At 40.3% G+C, this 17,787-nt stretch overlaps 1 protein-coding gene across 1 annotated transcript; it reads left to right on the top strand.

Annotated features, from left to right (window-relative positions):
* Positions 1-2,819: 2,819 nt before the first annotated feature.
* Positions 2,820-4,574, top strand: LOC104853166 (endogenous retrovirus group K member 10 Gag polyprotein-like). Its single transcript, XM_010611048.1, has 2 exons — positions 2,820-3,462; positions 3,640-4,574. Exons 1-2 carry the CDS (start codon positions 2,820-2,822, stop codon positions 4,572-4,574), a joined length of 1,578 nt encoding a protein of 525 aa, XP_010609350.1.
* Positions 4,575-17,787: the final 13,213 nt, after the last annotated feature.

Below are 17,787 nucleotides of genomic sequence, written 5' to 3'. Positions count from 1 at the left end.
TGTTTATAACTTATCCAGTGTAAGACATTACAGAAGTTCAATGAACTATGACAGTTGGTGCGACCCTGTTGGAAAACTGGCAGTATCCACTAAAACCGATCATAGGCCTAATCTACATTTTTGTTTTGTTTTGTTTTTTGCACTGGGGATTGAACTCAGAACTTTGGTTTTGCCAGGCAAGTGCAGTGCCACTGAGCTACATCCCTGGCCATAGGCCTAATCTAGGACCCAGCAAGTCTACTCCAGGGTGTGCTCACTGCAGAAACAAGATCATACAGTATGTCCACCAAGATGTGTGCAAGAATTCTACCACACTGTCCACAATAGCTCAAACTGGAAACAAGCCAAATGTCTATCCCCAGTAGAATGGATAAGTTGTGATAAAGTCACATAGTAGAATACTAATAATAATGGATATGAATGAGAATATTGCTATACACAACATGGATAAATCCCTCAGAGATGATGGTGAACAGGAGTCTACACATAAGAGTAGGATTCTATCCATTTGAAAAGTACACAAATAAAACTGATTTTTGGTGATAGAAGTCTTGAGAATGGGTCGTAGCTCTAGGGAGGACAGAGATGGGGAGGGGACTCCTGGGTACTGGTCTACCTCCTGATCTGTGTATTGATTTCATGAGTGTGTTCAGTTTGTGTTCATCCCCCTGCTGGAAATAAACAAAGACCAGCCAGATGAGAACAGACAACTTATTTTGTCAGAGTTGGAGACAGTCAGCCACCATTACTTGGATTTGACAGGGACTCAAAGTCAAACAAAGACTGGGAGACTGTATAGTGGAAAAAGAGAGAGAGAAGGAAAGGCTGTCATGTGTGCTGTGATCACAGGTTGTTGGCATGGGTACCCAAAGATGAGCTAACTGGGCTAATCAGGACACAAGGTTATAATGCACTTTTTTTCCTTCCAGGCAACTCACTCCAAAATTCCTAAGACACAGCAAGTCTGTCAATTGCGCCCTTACCTTTCACCTGGAAAATGGGCTCATGGTTTTCTTCTGATATGAGAGATTCCACAAATTCCAGACTTCTACCGACCTACCCCCTAAAGCACATAAATAGAGCTGGGTGTGGTGGCACACACCTGTAAACCCAGCATTGTGGGAAGTTGAGGCAGGAGGACTCATACTTTTGATCCCAGCCTGGGCAACAAAGTGATTTAGTGAGACTTTTTTCTCAAAATAGTAAAGTACTAAAAAAAATAAAATAAAAGGTGGGGGTGGGGGCTGGGGATGTAGCACAGCACAAAGGTCCTGGATTTAATCTCCAGTGCTAGGGGGGAAGAAAAAAGACCTACACTGATGATCTTGAGTTTACTTCCTCAGTAATATTACTAGAGGGTACATACTAGAAGGGCACTCAGACAGCAGGAAGGTGGGGGTGGGAGAGTTGGAAGTGGGCAGAGAAACACGGGTGGGAGTAGGAAAATGAAGGGGAAAGGCCCAGATTCTAGTCCTGCATCCACAGCCAGGTCCTGCATCCCTCACCCCCTGTCCTGGTTGGATCAGATGATGTCAAATCTCTTCTCCTCCCATCAGCCCTTGGGTGTCCTTGGCCCACTGCAGGCTGCATCAGCTTCCTCCACTTCCGTCCTCTTACCCCATCCCAGGTGCCATTGCTACAACATCTGATTCACTGATTTACTAGCAATCAAAGCTGTCTAATTTTAATCAAGTCGCTTGTATTTAACATAAGAAAAAAGAAAGAAAAATCCTTTCATTATCATATACAGCTGGGAATCAGGTTCTTGAAGAGGGCCTATCCAAAGGAAGAGAGAAATGGATAATAGCTACAAGACTTTATTTTTTTCCTATTTGCTGTCACAATGATGTCCTTAGAATTATGAGCCCATGGACACTTGTGTGCAATAATTCTGCTATTATTGCTTCTAAAACCAGGGATCCTTTAGTGCTTTCTTTGTTCAACTCACAGTTATGAGGTCTGCACTGGTCAGGTGTCTCCTCCTATGAGGCTGCTGCAATGAACAGAAGCAACTTTCCATCTGGCATGCTGTCTGGGACTTCTTCCCCTTTCTTTTTGGCTTTTGCCTTCTGCCTGGGGTGGGTGTTGTACTCAAAGACGCTCTCAGAGAGAGTGTGGCAGGCTGTCATCTTCCAGGTAGCTCAGCGGATTCCTTCCTTACCACCCAGCCAAGGTTGGGTCAATCTCCCCAGCCTAAATTTTCATCTTCCTTATAACGCAGTCTCTTTAAAACAATTTGTTTTAATTACTCAGGTAAATAAACACATATGAAAATTAATATTCCAAACTATACAGACTTGTATATGCTAGACACAAGATCTTCTGGGGATCTTGTTAAAATGCAGGGTCTAGGGTTGGGGATGTGGCTCAGTAAGGTCCTGAGTTTGATCCCCAGTACTACAAAAGAAAGAAAGAAACAAACAAAAAAACAATGCAGGGTTTGAGTCACTGAGTCTGGGTGGGGTCTTGGCGCCCGAACAGGGACCTGAAAGTTGATGAGGATATGCAATCCCGGACTCAGGTTGAAGGCAGCGACGGTGCTCCGGAGGACTGACCACTGCGCCTGATCCTCACAGTAAGTCTACCCTTCACTTCGTGAAGAAAAAGTGAAAAGAAAGTAAGAAAATGAAAAGATAAAAATGAAAAGAAGGTAAGAAAAAGTGAAAAGAAAGTAAGAAAAAGTGAAAGAAGGTAAAAAAAAAAAAAGTGAAAGAAGGTAGAGAGTGTCAAGTCCATTGGGAAGATTTTATAAGTTAGAAATTGTTAATTATGGGACAATCGGAATCCAGAGATTATGTAGCAAATTCTATTCAGAGCCTATGGAGGCACAAAGAGTAAAAGTTAAAAGGGCACAATTAGAGGCCTTTGCTAAGATTCTGGACACAGTTTGTCCATGGCTGTATGATGAGGCAGAAATAAATGCTGAAGTATGGGAGAGAGTTGGAAAACAGTTGAATAAAGCCCTTGTGGCTGAGCCTGATTGTTTTCCAGAAAATACCTTTTCTTATTGGGCTTTGTTAAACACAGCTCTCAGGACTCCGACAAAAAAGGAAATCTCGGAAGCCTTAGATGAGGTGCATGAAGGGTTAGAGCAAATTAGAGAGGAATGCTCTCAGATTTCAGAGCCCCCTGAATCTGGTCTAGAAAAAGACGCTAGAGAATATCCTCTTTCACCTGAGCCCCTCGAGCCTCCGGATTCCGGAGGACCTCCCGCAGTGCTATATCCCAGTTTTGAGGCTTTTCAAAAGTTATATCCCAGTTGTGAGGCTTCTCAACAAAAACTTGAGCGTCCGCCGCCTTCTGCGCCGCCCCCCACTCAGAGGGAGGCAAACCTGGCTCAGTTACGTACTATTAATCAGGAGCTCAGTGAGGAACTTCAGCTGAGACAACAGATTTCATGCCTCTCGAGCAGACTTGCGTCTCTTTGTGCCTCAGAGGCCAGGCCTACCAATGAGCCCAATGGTAAAGACCCCACAACATCTGATGGGTCTCAAAGCATAGCATCTCCTTTACAAGAGGCTCTCAAACACGCCACAGCACAAGGGGAGGAAGTCTTTACACTATTCCCCGTCGTTCAAGTAGAGGGACCCCAAGGGCCAATTAGAGAACATCGCCCTCTTGAATTTAAATTGGTGAAAGAATTAAAGACTGCTGTAAATCAGTTTGGCACTGCAGCTCCCTTCACTTGTGCTATCCTGGACTCCACAACTGGATCCTGGCTAACACCAAGTGATTGGATTGCAATCTGCTGCGCAGTTCTTTCAGGGGAAGATTTCCTCCTGTGGAAATCCTATTACTCCGAGCAATGCAAGGCGGCTGCCATCCACAATGCTAATGCCGGAGCTGCCTTGGCAAATTATGACATGCTTATGGGAGAAGGATTGTTCGAAAGCATGCAAGCCCAAATTGGCTGTGCACCACCGGTTTATGAACAAATCGCTAACTGTGCGCACCGAGCATGGAAACAGCTTCCAATGGCGGGCAATCTTAGCACTAGTCTTGGTAATATCAGGCAAGGGCCAGATGAACCTTATTCTGAATTTGTTCATAGGTTACTAGAGGGAGCAGGAAAGATATTCCCTGATGCACAGATGGGATTACCTTTTGTTACACAGCTTGCTTATGAAAATGCCAATAAATGGTGTAAGCCTGTCCTTAGACCCTGGAAAAATAAAGCTGACTTAGATGGCTATATCCAGCTTTGTGCGGATGTGGGAGGACAAGTGACTGTGGCCTGGGCTCAGGCTGCAGCACAGTGCGCTGCGCGAGGAGGAGGCACATTTCAAACGTTTTATCAGTCCTTACGTAGGACTCAGAATGCAAGAGGAGGCCCTAAACGGCCTACTCCTCCTGGTCGCGCAATGCCTGTCTGCCATGCTCTTCACCAAACAGGTCATATGCAAAGGGAGTGCCCCTCCAGGATCCAAACTTCCAGACCTGAGCTTTGCTCCCGCTGTCAAAAGGGTCTTCATTCATGTAAAGAGTGCCGCTCACTTTTTGCAAAAGATGGCACCTTTCTAGGCCCAAATACATCCTTTCCCAACCAGCCAAAAAACGGGAATCAGGGCCCATGACCTCAGGGCCCAATAAATGCGAGGCAAAACTTTTATCCGCTCCAACAATTTGTCCCAGAGACTCTCGGCGATATGTCTCCGATTTGTGCCGAGCAACCCCCAGCAGCGGAGGACTAGATCTTGCCTCTACTTCCTATATAGTACTCACCCCCCAAATGGGCCCACAGCGCCTCCCTACGGGAGTGTTTGGGCCTCTTCCTGAAATAACAATTGGCTTGTTGCTTGGGTGGAGTGGCTGGACTCTAAAAGGGCTCCAGGTTCATCCTGGATTAATTGATGCAGATTATACAGGAGAAATTCAGATCATGGCCTCCTCGCCTAGAGGAGTTATGGCTATCCCACAGGGAGAAAGAATAGCTCAGCTGCTCCTCCTACCTTTCCGCAGTGACACTCCAGCGGTGGGTGGCACATGAGGAGATAAAGGATTTGGCTCCTCTGACGCTTATTGGATACAACAAATTATATCCAAAAAACCAGAGATGCACATCACACTTAATGGAAAGCCCTTTAAAGGACTTTTAGACACAGGAGCAGATGTATCAGTGATAGCTGAACAGCAATGGCCAGCCACATGGCCTACCCAAGCGACAGTCACCCAACTGCAAGGACTCGGCGTTGCTAATGCGCCCCGACAGAGTAGCCAGATGCTTACTTGGAGAGATAAAGAAGGTCATGAAGGGGAAATACAGCCTTATGTTGTTCCCCATTTGCCAATAAACTTATGGGGCACAGATATCCTAGCAACTATGGGAGCTTTAATTTGTAGTCCAAATGAAGTGGTCACCAAACAGATGTTAGCTCAAGGCTATCATTCTAGTCAAGGTCTAGGAAAAACAGGATCACCCCAGACGCCTCTCGAGGCCTGTCCTCGACCCCCGCGTTTAGGACTAGGAAACCCTTTCTAGGGGCCATTGTTTCTGCTGCACCCCATGTAAGGAAAATAGAATGGATAGAGGGCCCACCAGTATGGGTGGACCAATGGCCCCTAAATCAGGAAAAACTAAAAGCCACCCAATGTTTAGTGCAGGAACAATTGGACACGGGGCATATAGAAGAATCATTCTCGGCCTGGAATACTCCTATTTTTGTTATTACAAAAAAAAAAAAAAAATCAGGAAAATGGCGCCTCCTACAGGATCTGAGAGAAGTTAACAAAAGAATGGTCATCGTGGGATCATTACAACCAGGCCTCCATTGCCCGGTGGCCATCCCTGCTGATTATTATTTAATAGTCATAGACCCTAAAGATTGTTTCTTTTCTATTCCTCTCCATCCTGAGGACAGAAAATATTTTGCATTTAGTGTTCCTAGCATAAATTTTTCTGAACCTTTTATGCGGTATCAATGGAAAGTGCTTCCCCAAGGTATGGCCAATAGTCCCACTTTGTGTCAACATTTTGTACAGCAAGCCATAAAACAAGCCAATTTAGCTACCTCTGTTTTGTGTTATCATTATATGGATGATATTTTATTAGCCGGTTCCAATTCGGATTTTATAATACAAGCCTTTGCTCAGTTGTCTGATAGTTTAAAAAGATGGGGACTTATCATAGCCCCTGAAAAGGTACAGAAAGTAAGGCCTATACAATATTTGGGCTTTCAATTAGGTACAGATAAAATCATTTCCAAAAAATTAAAAATAGATGTGAATCATTTAAAAACTCTCCACGACCTTCAGACTCTTTTGGGAGATATTAATTGGTTGCGTCCTTATTTAAAGATTTCTACTCATCAATTGTCTCCCTTATTCCAACTGTTAGAGGGGGATATGAGCCCTCTTTCCGCCAGAACTTTAACTGAGGAGGCCCGTTTTGCTCTAAAAGTAGTGGAACAAGCCATAGAGGAATAATACATATCTTATTATGAACCAGGACTCCCACTTCTCCTAATTATTTGTGAATTCCCTGATTGGCCTACGGGAGTATTAATGCAAAAAAGACCTCTTTATTGGATTCATCTACCTCATGCTCACCTAAAAGTCATCAAACCTTACCATGAGATGGTGGCTCAATTATGTCAGATTGGAAGGAAGGCCGCTGTCACCATCTTTGGTAAAGAGCCCGACAGGATTGTGATTCCCTATGATAAAAACCAAAGATTGTACTTGGACCAGACTAGCACCTCCTGGTTCCTTAGCTTCCTAGATTTTTCAGGTGATATTGATAACCATCCTCCATCAGACAAACTCATACAGTTTGCAACTAGGCATAGGTTCATTTTCCCCCAATGGACTTCCCCTAAGATAATTAAAGGAGCCCTTACAGTCTTCACAGATGGCTCCCATAAAGGAACAGCTGCAATAGTTTCACCCCATGAGGCATGGGCATTTAAGGTACCTTATACTTCTTCACAAATGGTTGAACTGAGCGCAGTCCTTCTAGCATTAACCCGCTATTCTCAACCCATAAATATTTATACAGATAGCATCTATGTATCCCAAGCTGTGCCTAAGTTAGAGACGGCAGGAAAAATTTTAGCAAAAGGAGATCTTTTAACATTGTTTGAGGGCCTACAAAATTGCATTGGTGGGTGCTCCACCCCCTTTTCTATTCATCATCCATGGGCACATTCAGGGCTTCCTGGACCCCTTGCTGAAGGAAATGCAAGGGCAGACGCACTCACAAGAGTATTCCCTGTTAACCTTATCAGTCCACCCCTAAAAGCAGCAGCCCAATTTCATAGCCTACATCATGTTAATGCCCAAACATTAAGGAAAATGTTTCAAATCACCAGAGAACAAGCCCGAGCCATAGTTAAATAATGCCAAAATTGCGTAGTACATTTACCTGTCCCTTCCTTGGGGGTCAATCCTCGTGGCCTTTGAGCCAATGCCCTATGGCAGATGGATGTAACGCACTGCTCCATTTTTGGCCGTTCCAAGTTTCTCCATGTAACAATAGATACCTTTTCGGGAATGATTTGTGCCACTCCCAGAACAGGAGAAGCCCTCAAAGATGTTATTGCACATTTGCTTCATGCCTTTGCCTATATGGGCAAGCCTCATGCCATTAAGACAGATAATGGACCAGCGTATTCTAATGCTGGCTTCCGCGCTTTTCCCTCCACATTGCAGATTTTCCATTCCACTGGAATTCCCTATAATCCTCAGGGACAAGCTTTGGTTGAACATTCCCACCGTACTTTAAAAATCACCTTAGAAAAGTTAGGGGGAAATCCCCTCTCTGGCAGCTATTCACCCATGCATAGATTACATCATGCCTTCTTTGTTATAAATTTCCTTCTTTTGGATGATGCGGGTAACTCTCGAGCAACCCGCCACTGGGGATCGTGTCAATCCCGAAAAGCACAGGTGCTTTGGAAAGATGTCCTTACAGGACAATGGAAAGGGCCCGATCCCCTACTCCATTGGGGAAGGGGTTTTGCTTGTGTCTTTCCGCAGGATGCTGATCAACTGCAATGGATCCCGGAGCATTTAACCAAACAGATTAACGCAAGCCGTGAAAAGGACCAAAGACAATCCTCCGGTGTTACTTCGTGGGACATCATTACAGACTCTGTTAATCCCTTAAAGATAAAGATTGTGAAGGCTCCTCCTAAGAGCTAATTCTTCCTGCTTTTCCATCTTATGTGCTTTTTCATACTTTGCCTATCATAGTAATGATTATTTTTTACATCCACAAATAGAAGGTTAATAGTAAATGAGACAGAAAAATATTAGGAAAGCTATAAGTAAGAGTTATGCTTTTGCATCTTGTTAAAAACAGGTAAAGAAAGATATACAAGACCAGAAGCCCTAAGTATATAGAGAAGCTGTGTGGAAATCATTTACAGTCAAGAAGAGCTTTCATTCCTTTAACCCTAATTCTACAAGAGATCTCTGTTAATTTTGATCTGCAAAAATTTTGACTAGTCATAACAAAAAGATTTTATAATTCAGTTGGCCAAAACCATCTGAGTGCACTCATTAAAATTGTCTTATATGTTTGTCTGTCTTAAGTGTTATATGTTTGTCTGTCCTAAATGTTCAAAGATGTTTGTATGTTCTTGATCAAAATGATGTCAAATATAAATAGATTATTGATTTCTACAATCTGGCTTTATAGGATCAAGTAAAAATTTAAAAGATAATTAAATATAACCTTTAAGTTTGGATATGCTCCTGTTGGTAAATAAAGAAGCAGCTGCTCAGAAAATTTATTCTGATCTTTGTTCACCAATGGGAGCTACCAAAATAATTTTCATAGCCTTATAAAAAGATATGCCTTGTTAAATATGTTGTTAAAAAAGTCTGTATTGGTTATCATCAAAGGTCTGAATTATAAAAATGTTATTGTAACATGTTTCTGATAGTTATTTTCAAAATATAATATTTTCTGAAAAAAAAAGGAAGATCCTGTTGATACAAAGCTACATTACAGGACATAAGAATTCATATAATTATAATAATTATTATTGCTACTTTTCTGGTATATAAAATGTATTCATATTGTTTGACCATGCAGGTTTTTCAGCATATTGTTTATGATAATAACCTTTCGGTCTAGGTATTCTCCCTTCTCTTCTGCTCCACCTATTTATGGTTACAGGTACATTTATAGATCTACCACTATCCCTGAACAGCTTGAAGCTGGGTTTCCACTGAGGAGACCAGATTGGGACCCCAACACTGAAGCAGCAGAGAAAAACTTCAGGATGTATCTTGGTGCACAAGCGGAAACCTTATTATCCAGAACAAGGATTTAATGAGACATCACAAAAGTTTTAGACTGGTCACTCGAATATTCCATGGACTTAAGTTTGTCTGCAGAACTTTGGAAAATAGATTCACCTTAGAAAAGTTAGGGGGGAATCCCCTCTCTTTCAAGATTCAAATCACAGATGGTGGGATTTTCTGTTTGTCAGTACTACTGCTAAATAGTATTTTTCTGTAATATTTATTCCTGTATTGGCGATCACTGTAATTTTGATAATTTTTCGTATTTGTAATTGTTATATGTATCGCAAGATGACAAGAATGTATCAATCTTTTGTGTTTCGATTTGCTATGGCTGTACAAGTTTCAGTAAAGGATGACGCATCTCGGGTGGCCATCTATTTGGCACAAGCCCACCGTACATAATTCCCTCTCCATGGAGCATCCAGAGACGGGTAAGGTCGGGGCCTCCTTTCTACCAACCTAAGACAGGCAAGAAGGACATAAGCCCTCTTCGCTGATGACGGGTAAGGAGAAAGGACATCCCTGCCACCTAAGACAGGAGCTCTTTGACATATGTCTGATACCCTCTAAGAGAAACGGGGGAATTATGGAGAGCACAGCCATATTGATCTGTGATTCACAAGAGCAGTGTGGACGTGCCGTCACTCATAGCAATGGGCTAGTTCAGCTGGTGATCTGATCTATTGCCTAGCAGGTGTAACTCATAATAATTGTTATTGCTTCCTTCTGGAATGTGTGGGCGGTACTTTCGCGCCCGTACAGCTGGAGAGTATAAAAGGAAAAGGTTCTGTAATAAAGCAAGCAAGTAACTTGAGAAGAAAAGTGCCTCCGGTATCTCTGTCCTCGTCCTTTCATGTTTAGGACCTGCTGGCAGGATCCTGACATCCCAGCTCATGACAGGGTCTGAGACCTTGTATGTTTAAGGAGCCCTTTTTGAGTAAAGACAATGATCAATGATCGAAAATGCAGTCTCTTGCAACTTTATTTTCTAGATTTTTTTTTGAACAGCATTGGGGTTTGAACCCAGAGAGTGCTGAGCTACATTCCAAGCCTTTAAAAACAATTATTATTATTTTTTTGTAGACAGGGTCTCGCTATACAATTCTGGTTGGCCTTGGACTCATTATGTAGCCCAGGCTGGCCTTGAACTAATGGCAGTTCTCCTGCCTCAAACTCCTGAGTATTGCGACTACAGGCATGTGCCACTATCCCCAGCAAAAATTTTTTATTTTGTGACAGGGTCTTGCTAAATTGTCCAGACTGACATTGAATTGTGATACTCCTATGTCAGCTTCCCAAGTAGCTTAGATTACAGGCATTCATCACTACACCCAACAAGCTATCCTGTTTTCTTTTTGATGGGCAGCATTACTTTTTGCCTTTCTCTATGTCTTTCTGTTGCTTTATGGTCCTGACCTAATCCTACCCTTGGTTTGGGCTGGAGGCTCTATCTAAGGTCCTGTTAATAGCAGCAGGGCACAAGACCTCCAACCTCCTAAGCAGCTCTATGTGGCCTCCTTCACAGTATTGTTACTGAGCTTTAAAGGTCTTTGTTGAATTGATTGTAGTTCATACAATAATGCAAAAAATTTGGTCACTGCTTCAGTTGGATGGGGACCCTCTGTTCTGGATTTTTTTTAAGAGTGCAAGATGAGTCACCAAATTACCGACAGAAAGAAGAACACATCAAAACCAGAGCTAGAGTCCTACACATTGCTGGGGGCTGAGGCAGGAGGATAATTGCAACTTGGGCTACATAGTGAGTTCAAGGCCAGCCTGCACTACAAAGTTAGATCCTGTCTCAAAAAAAAAAAAAAAAAAAGATTATCCACTATGAAGATGTTGGTATTTGAAGGAATCTTAATGAGCTGTTACTGTCCCTGTAATGGTTAGTTACTATACTCTGTGAAAGGTCCAATGGAGGATGTGAAGATGCAAATTCTTACTCTAACAGCTCTCATAATCTAGTTAGCATTATAAAAGATACACTAAAACTTTTTTTTTTTTTTTTTTTTTTTTTTTTTTTTTTTTCTTGTGTTTTCCTGTAGTTGAGACTGACCTGGAACTCACTTATGTAGCTCAGGCTGGTCTCAAACTCACAGTGATCCTCCTGCCTCAGCCTCTTGAGTGCTGGGATTACAGGCGTGCACCACCACGCCTGGCCTACACTAAGACTTTTAAATCAAATAATTATATGATAAATGCTAGTAATAGTGACATATTATAAAAGATTAGAAGGTTGAGAGTTAATGGTGATAATATCTTCCAGGAAGAGGCATCATTTTGCTATGGCATGGACATTTGGTTGAATTTTTGTTCTTGGTTTTTTCATTTTGTTTTGGCTTGTGAGGTAGGCAGCTGTACCACTAAGCTAAATCCCCAGCCCAGTTCTTGTTTTTTTTTTTTTTTTTTTGACAGGGTCTCACTATGTAGTCCAGGCTAAGCCTGGCTTTGAATTTGCTATGTTGCCCTGAAGTTCTCACTCCTCCTGCCTCAGCCTCCCAGATGCTGGGACTATAAGCACATGTGCAGGATTCAGTTTGATTTTAATGTGCAGAAATGTGTTGGGAAGCAATTTCATGTGAAGATAGAGGATGATCCAAATCTTAGAGCTGGATAAAGGAAAAGCCTATCTGCAGAGTTGAGAGATTTTTCTTTGCTGGAATGTTAGGCAAGCATATGGGAAATACCAAAGAAAAGTGGGAAGATGCTAAATGGTGGGGGTTTTTTGGATGTTAACTTGAACTTTGGAGATAACTAAGAAAACCTTTCAACAGAGATGGGATTATAAATAAAACAATCTTTAATAAAATGGGCTTGAGAGCTTGGGGAGGAGGGAGCCTAGCAGAGAAATGAAAATAAAAGTACTGCTCCCCACCACCAGCAGCCCGGTGAGGACCAGAACTATGTGAAGCCATCTGCATGGGCCCCTAGCCCACTTAGCCCCCCCACCACCACCAGGGGACCATGAGGACTGGAGCTGCACAAACCCAACACCGCCCTGCCCCCACCCCTGGCTTCCTGGCTATGCCTGTTCCTCATCTATACTGCAGAGTACAAGGTGTCTTAAAGGCCATTGCTCCAAGCTAGAGCAGAAGTGAATAATAATAAGAGGGCCTTACTCCTTCTAAGGCTCTATCCCGATGGGTAAAGTTACTATATTGATCAGTTTATTAATTATAAATATATTTTGGGCTAGTCTTCAATTTCATTTTATTTCACACAGTTAAAGGTGATAGATCAATAACTACCAAAAACTGTCATTTTCTAAGCTGTGTTTGATTTTATCATTGTGCTGATTGTATCACTTGGGCTAGTGTAGTGATTGATCTAATCAGTTATCTCTCCTGGTATAATGAAAATGAGATTGCCCCAGAGTCATTAGAGACTCAAATCCTAAAGACTAGCTGTATGTGGAAGACACCTCTCAATTATTAAGCAATTATTCCTTAAGAATTCTAAATACAAGCAACAAAGATACTTGCAATAAGTAATATTGAAATATCAACCGAGGAATTAAACCAAGTACTATACCAACAACAATAATAAAAATGAAAAGACATTTAAACAAGACAGTCTTCCAGCTTACCAAAGGCAAATTCTGGGGAAAATGAAATGGAAAAGTCTGATAATCAACCACCTGGGCAATCTGAACCACTAGCACAGGAAGTAAAAAAACAGGTGAATGAGGCTCTAGAAATATTCAAAACAGAAATAATTTCCCAGATAAAAAGATATGACTAGAAACTCTAGAACAGAAATAGATAAAAAAGCAGATGAGTCTGGTATTTCAAGCTTTAAAAGAAAACATCCAACCTAGGCTGATGTATCCTGTAAAACTATCTTTCAAAATTGATGGAGAAACAAGATACTTTTATGACAAAGAACATCTGAGAAACTTCATGAATACCAAAACACTCCAAACAATTTTTTTAAATACCCTAGAAAAAGACAATGAAGGTCACAACTCCATGAGGCCCAACAGAGCAAATTCAATAGGCAAGAATTTAAAGGAAGAGGGAGAAAAATAAAAAAGAACCAGGCCAGGGATTTGGCTTAGTGGTTCTGCCGCCTGCCTTGCAAGTGCAAAGGCCCAAGTTCCATCCCCGGTACAAAAAAAATAAAATAAAATCAATAAAATAAAAAATAAAAAAAGAACCAACAATAGGAAAATAACATGACAATGATAAGTCAATACATATCAGTTAAAACCATCAATGCCAATGGCTTAATTTACCAATCAAAATAAATAGACTGGGAGAATGGATTAAGAAAAAAAAAATCCAACAATATGTTGCATACAAGAAGCACACCTACTTGAAAAAGAAACTCATAGACTGAAAGTAAAAGGATGGAAAACAGTTCTCTATGCAGCAGGAACCTGGAAAAAAGCAGGGGTAGCTATCTTATTTGCAGATGAAATAAATCTCAAACCAAAACTGAGAGAGACAAAGGTCACTACATCCTTGTAAAGGGAACAATTCAACAGGAAAAGATGAGAATCATAAATATATATGCACCAAACACTAACATCCCCAACTATACAAAACAAGTATTAAGGCACATGAAACACCAAATAAACACTAATACAACTGTAATGGGGGACCTCAATACCCCATTGTCATGAGTAGATCATCTAGACTAAAAATCAACAATGAAATACTAGAACTGAACCAAGCTTTTGAACAAATGGACTTAACAGATGTCTATAGTGTTCCACCCCACAAAATCAGAATATACATCCTTTTCAGCTGCACAATGTTCATTCTCCAAAATAAACCACATGCTAGCTCATAGAACATGTTTAAGCAAATGCAAAGGAATTGAAATTATCTCATGTATATTATCAGACCATAGTGCAATTAAACTGGAGATCAATAGCATAAGAAACTGTAAGAACTTCACAAACACATGAAAATTGAATAACACTCTCCTGAACAACCAATGGGTCACAACAGAAATTAAAGAAGAAATTTGCCAGGTGTGGTGGTGCACGCCTATAATCCCAGCACTTGGGAGGCTGAGGCAGGAGGATCGCTGTGAGTTTGAGACCAGCCTGGACTACATAGTGAGTTCCAGGTCAGTCTCAACTACATAGTGAAACCCTGTCTCAAAAAACCAAACCAAACCAAACAAACAAACAAACAAAAACCCTAATGCTGAATTTTAAGCTCCTAGAAGAAGAGCAAGAGAAACCCAAAGCTCACACAAGGGAGGAAATTATAAAGATCAGAGCAGAAATCAATGAAATGGAGACAAAGAGAACAATATAAAAAATCAATGAATCAAAGAGTTGGTTGTTTGAAAAAATAAATAAAATTGATAAACCCTTAGCCAACTTTATCAATAAAAAGGAAAGGCTCCAATTCATGCAATTAGCAATGAAAATGGTAAAGTCATAACAGATCCACCAGAAATCCAGAGGATCATCAATATTTACTTTGAGAACCTGTACTGTAATAAAATGGAGAACACAGAAGAAATGGACAGATTTCTAGATACATATGAATTACCAAAGTTGAATGAAAAAGATATAAAAATTCTAAACACCCCAATTACAATCATTGAAATTGAAAATGTAATTAAAAGTTTACCAACAAAGAAAAGCTCAGGTCCTTATGGCTTCACTGCTGAATTCTACAAGACATTTAGAGAAGAACTATTCCCACAATTCTTTAAACTTTTCAATGAAATTGAAAGAGAAACAATACTTCCAAATTAATTCCTGGAAGCAAGTGTTACTTTAATTCTAAAACCAGGGAAATATCCAAACAAAAAAGAGAACTACAGGCCAATCTCTCTAATGAACATAGATGCAAAATCCTCACCAAGATGCTGGCAAACAGAATACAGAGGGTCATCAAGAAGATCATACACCCTGACCAACTCGGATTTATTCCAGGGATGCAAGGATGGTTCAACATATGTAAATCAATAAATACAATACACTATATTAACAGAGTCAAGGACCAAAACAATATGACCATCTCAATAGATGAAGAAAAAGCATTCCACAAAATTCAACACCCACTCATGATAAAAATCCTGCAGAAAGTTGGAATAGATGTTCTTTATCTCAACTTGATAAAGGCTATCTATGAAAAGCCAATAGCCAACATCATACTAAATGGTCAAAAATGGAAAACCTTCATGCTAAAAACAGGAATAAGACAAGGATGTCCACTATCACCACTTCTGTTCAATATAGTTTTGGAAACATTAGCCATAGCAATTAAACAAGAGAAAGAAATAAAAGCAATAAAGATAGGAAAGGAAGAAATGAAACTGTCATTATTTGCTGATGATATGATACTCTACATAGAAGACCCAAAAAACTCTGCCAAAAGACTTCTAGACTTAATTGACAGATTCAGTAGAGTAGCTGGATACAAGGTCAACACTCAAAAATCAATAGTCTTCTTGTACACAAATAACAGACTCACTGAGAATGAAATTAGGGAAATATCCCTTTCACAATAGCATCCCCCCCCAAAAAAATGAAATATCTAGGAACCAATCTAACAAGGAAACAAAAGATCTCTTCATTGAGAACTACAACACTCTGAAAAAAGAGATTGAAGAGGATATAAGAAAAGACATCCCTTGTTCCTGGGTAGGAAGAGCCAATATAGTGAAAATGCCCATACTTCCAAAATTGCTATAGAGACTCAATGCAATCCCTATTGAAATCCCAACAGTATATTTCACAAAACTAGAGAAAATCATCCAACAATTCATTTGGAACAAGGAAAGACCTAGAATAGCAAAAGCAATTTTAGGCAACAGAGACATGGCAAGGGGTATCACAATCCCCAACTTGAAACTATACTACAAAGCCACTGTGATAAAAACAGCATGGTACTGGCAAAGAAACAGACCTAAGGACCAGTAGAACATATTAGAAGATGCAGAAACAACTCCTGACATACTCAGCTACCTCATCTTTGACAAAGGAGCCAACTGTCCTCACTGGAAGAAAGATAGATTCTTTAATAAGTGGTGCTAGAAAAGCTGGATTCCAACTTGTCAAAGATTAAATCTAGACCTATATCTTTCACCATGCACTAAACTAAAATCCAAGTGGATTAAAGATATAAATATTAAAACAGAAACACTAAACTTGATGGAAGATAAGTTAGGTAAAACTCTCGAAGATATTGGCATAGAAAAAGGCTTTATGAACAAATCCTCAGTAGAATGGGAACTAGCACAAAGAATCAACAATTGGGATCTCATCTTTTTAAAAATTTCTGTATTGCCAAAGAAATTACAAGGAGAGCTAAGAGACAACCCACAAAGTGGGAATAAATTTTTACCAGCTGTTCCTCAGACAAAAGTCTACTATCTAGAATATATAAAGAACTTTAAAAAATCAAATCCCACCCAAAAACAAAGACCCAATTAAAAAATGGGCATCTGAAATGAAGACATTTCTCAGACAAAGAAGTAAAAGCAGCAAATAAACATAGAAAAATGTTCATTATCACTGGTCATTCAAGAAATGCAGATGAAATCAACACTGAGATTCCATCTCACCATAGAAAGAATGGCTGCTATTGAGAAATCAATTAATAACAAATGCTGGCGGGGTTGTGGGGAGATAGGAACCCTTCTTCATTGTTGGTGGGAGTGCAGACTGGTGCAACTATTGTGGAAATCAGTTTGGAGATACCTCAAACAACTAGGATTAGAAGTCCCATTTGACCCAGCTATTCCTCTGCTGAGTATCTTCTCAAAGAATTAAAAGAATCATACCACAGCGATATATGCTCACCCATGTTTATAGTGGCACTGTTTGTAATAGGTAGAATCTGGAAACAGCCCAATTACCCATCAACTGGAGACTGGTTAAAGAAGATGTGGAGATATATATATATATATACATATACATACATACATACATATATATATGGCCATAAAGAACAAGAAACTAGAGATATTTATAGCTAAGTGGATGCACATTGAGGCCATACTCTTAAGTTAAATTAGTAGGTCACCCATGTGTAAATACTGAGTAATTTCTCTGGTGTGAAAAACAAAAAGTGCAAATAAGGATCAAAGTGTATAATTGACATTGTGTAAGAGGAAGAAAAGGTCTAAAAGAGTAGAGGGAGAGGTAGGGGAAAGAGGAAAAGGGAAAAGAAAAACTACGTAAAAAGGAAAAACATGGAAACAATGTCTTTGTAAACAGGGAAGGGTGGAGTGGGTGAAGGGAGGGCTGGGGACTGGGGAAAAGTAAGAACCATGATAAGTCTTGTAAAAGTACAAGATCCCAATGATGAATGTAACTGTATTATATACCTGAAATGCACTAAAAACTTAATAAAGATAAAGAAAAAAGGGCTGGGGATTTAGCTCAGTGGTTCTGGTGACAGCCTCGCAAGCTCAAGAACCTGAGTTTGATCCCCAGTTAAAAAAAAAAAAAAAGTACTGATCAGAGCTTTTGTTCTGTGATAGCCTACTAGACACACAATGGCTATCAAACACTTTAACTAGTGCTGCATGTTGAAATATTTTAGATATACTGGATTAAAT

This window comes from Fukomys damarensis, unplaced genomic scaffold, assembly GCF_012274545.1.
Source record: "Fukomys damarensis isolate Sample0158 unplaced genomic scaffold, DMR_v1.0_HiC HiC_scaffold_7, whole genome shotgun sequence".
NCBI classification, from domain to species: Eukaryota; Metazoa; Chordata; class Mammalia; order Rodentia; family Bathyergidae; genus Fukomys; species Fukomys damarensis.
This window is presented reverse-complemented; position numbering and strand designations above follow the sequence as displayed.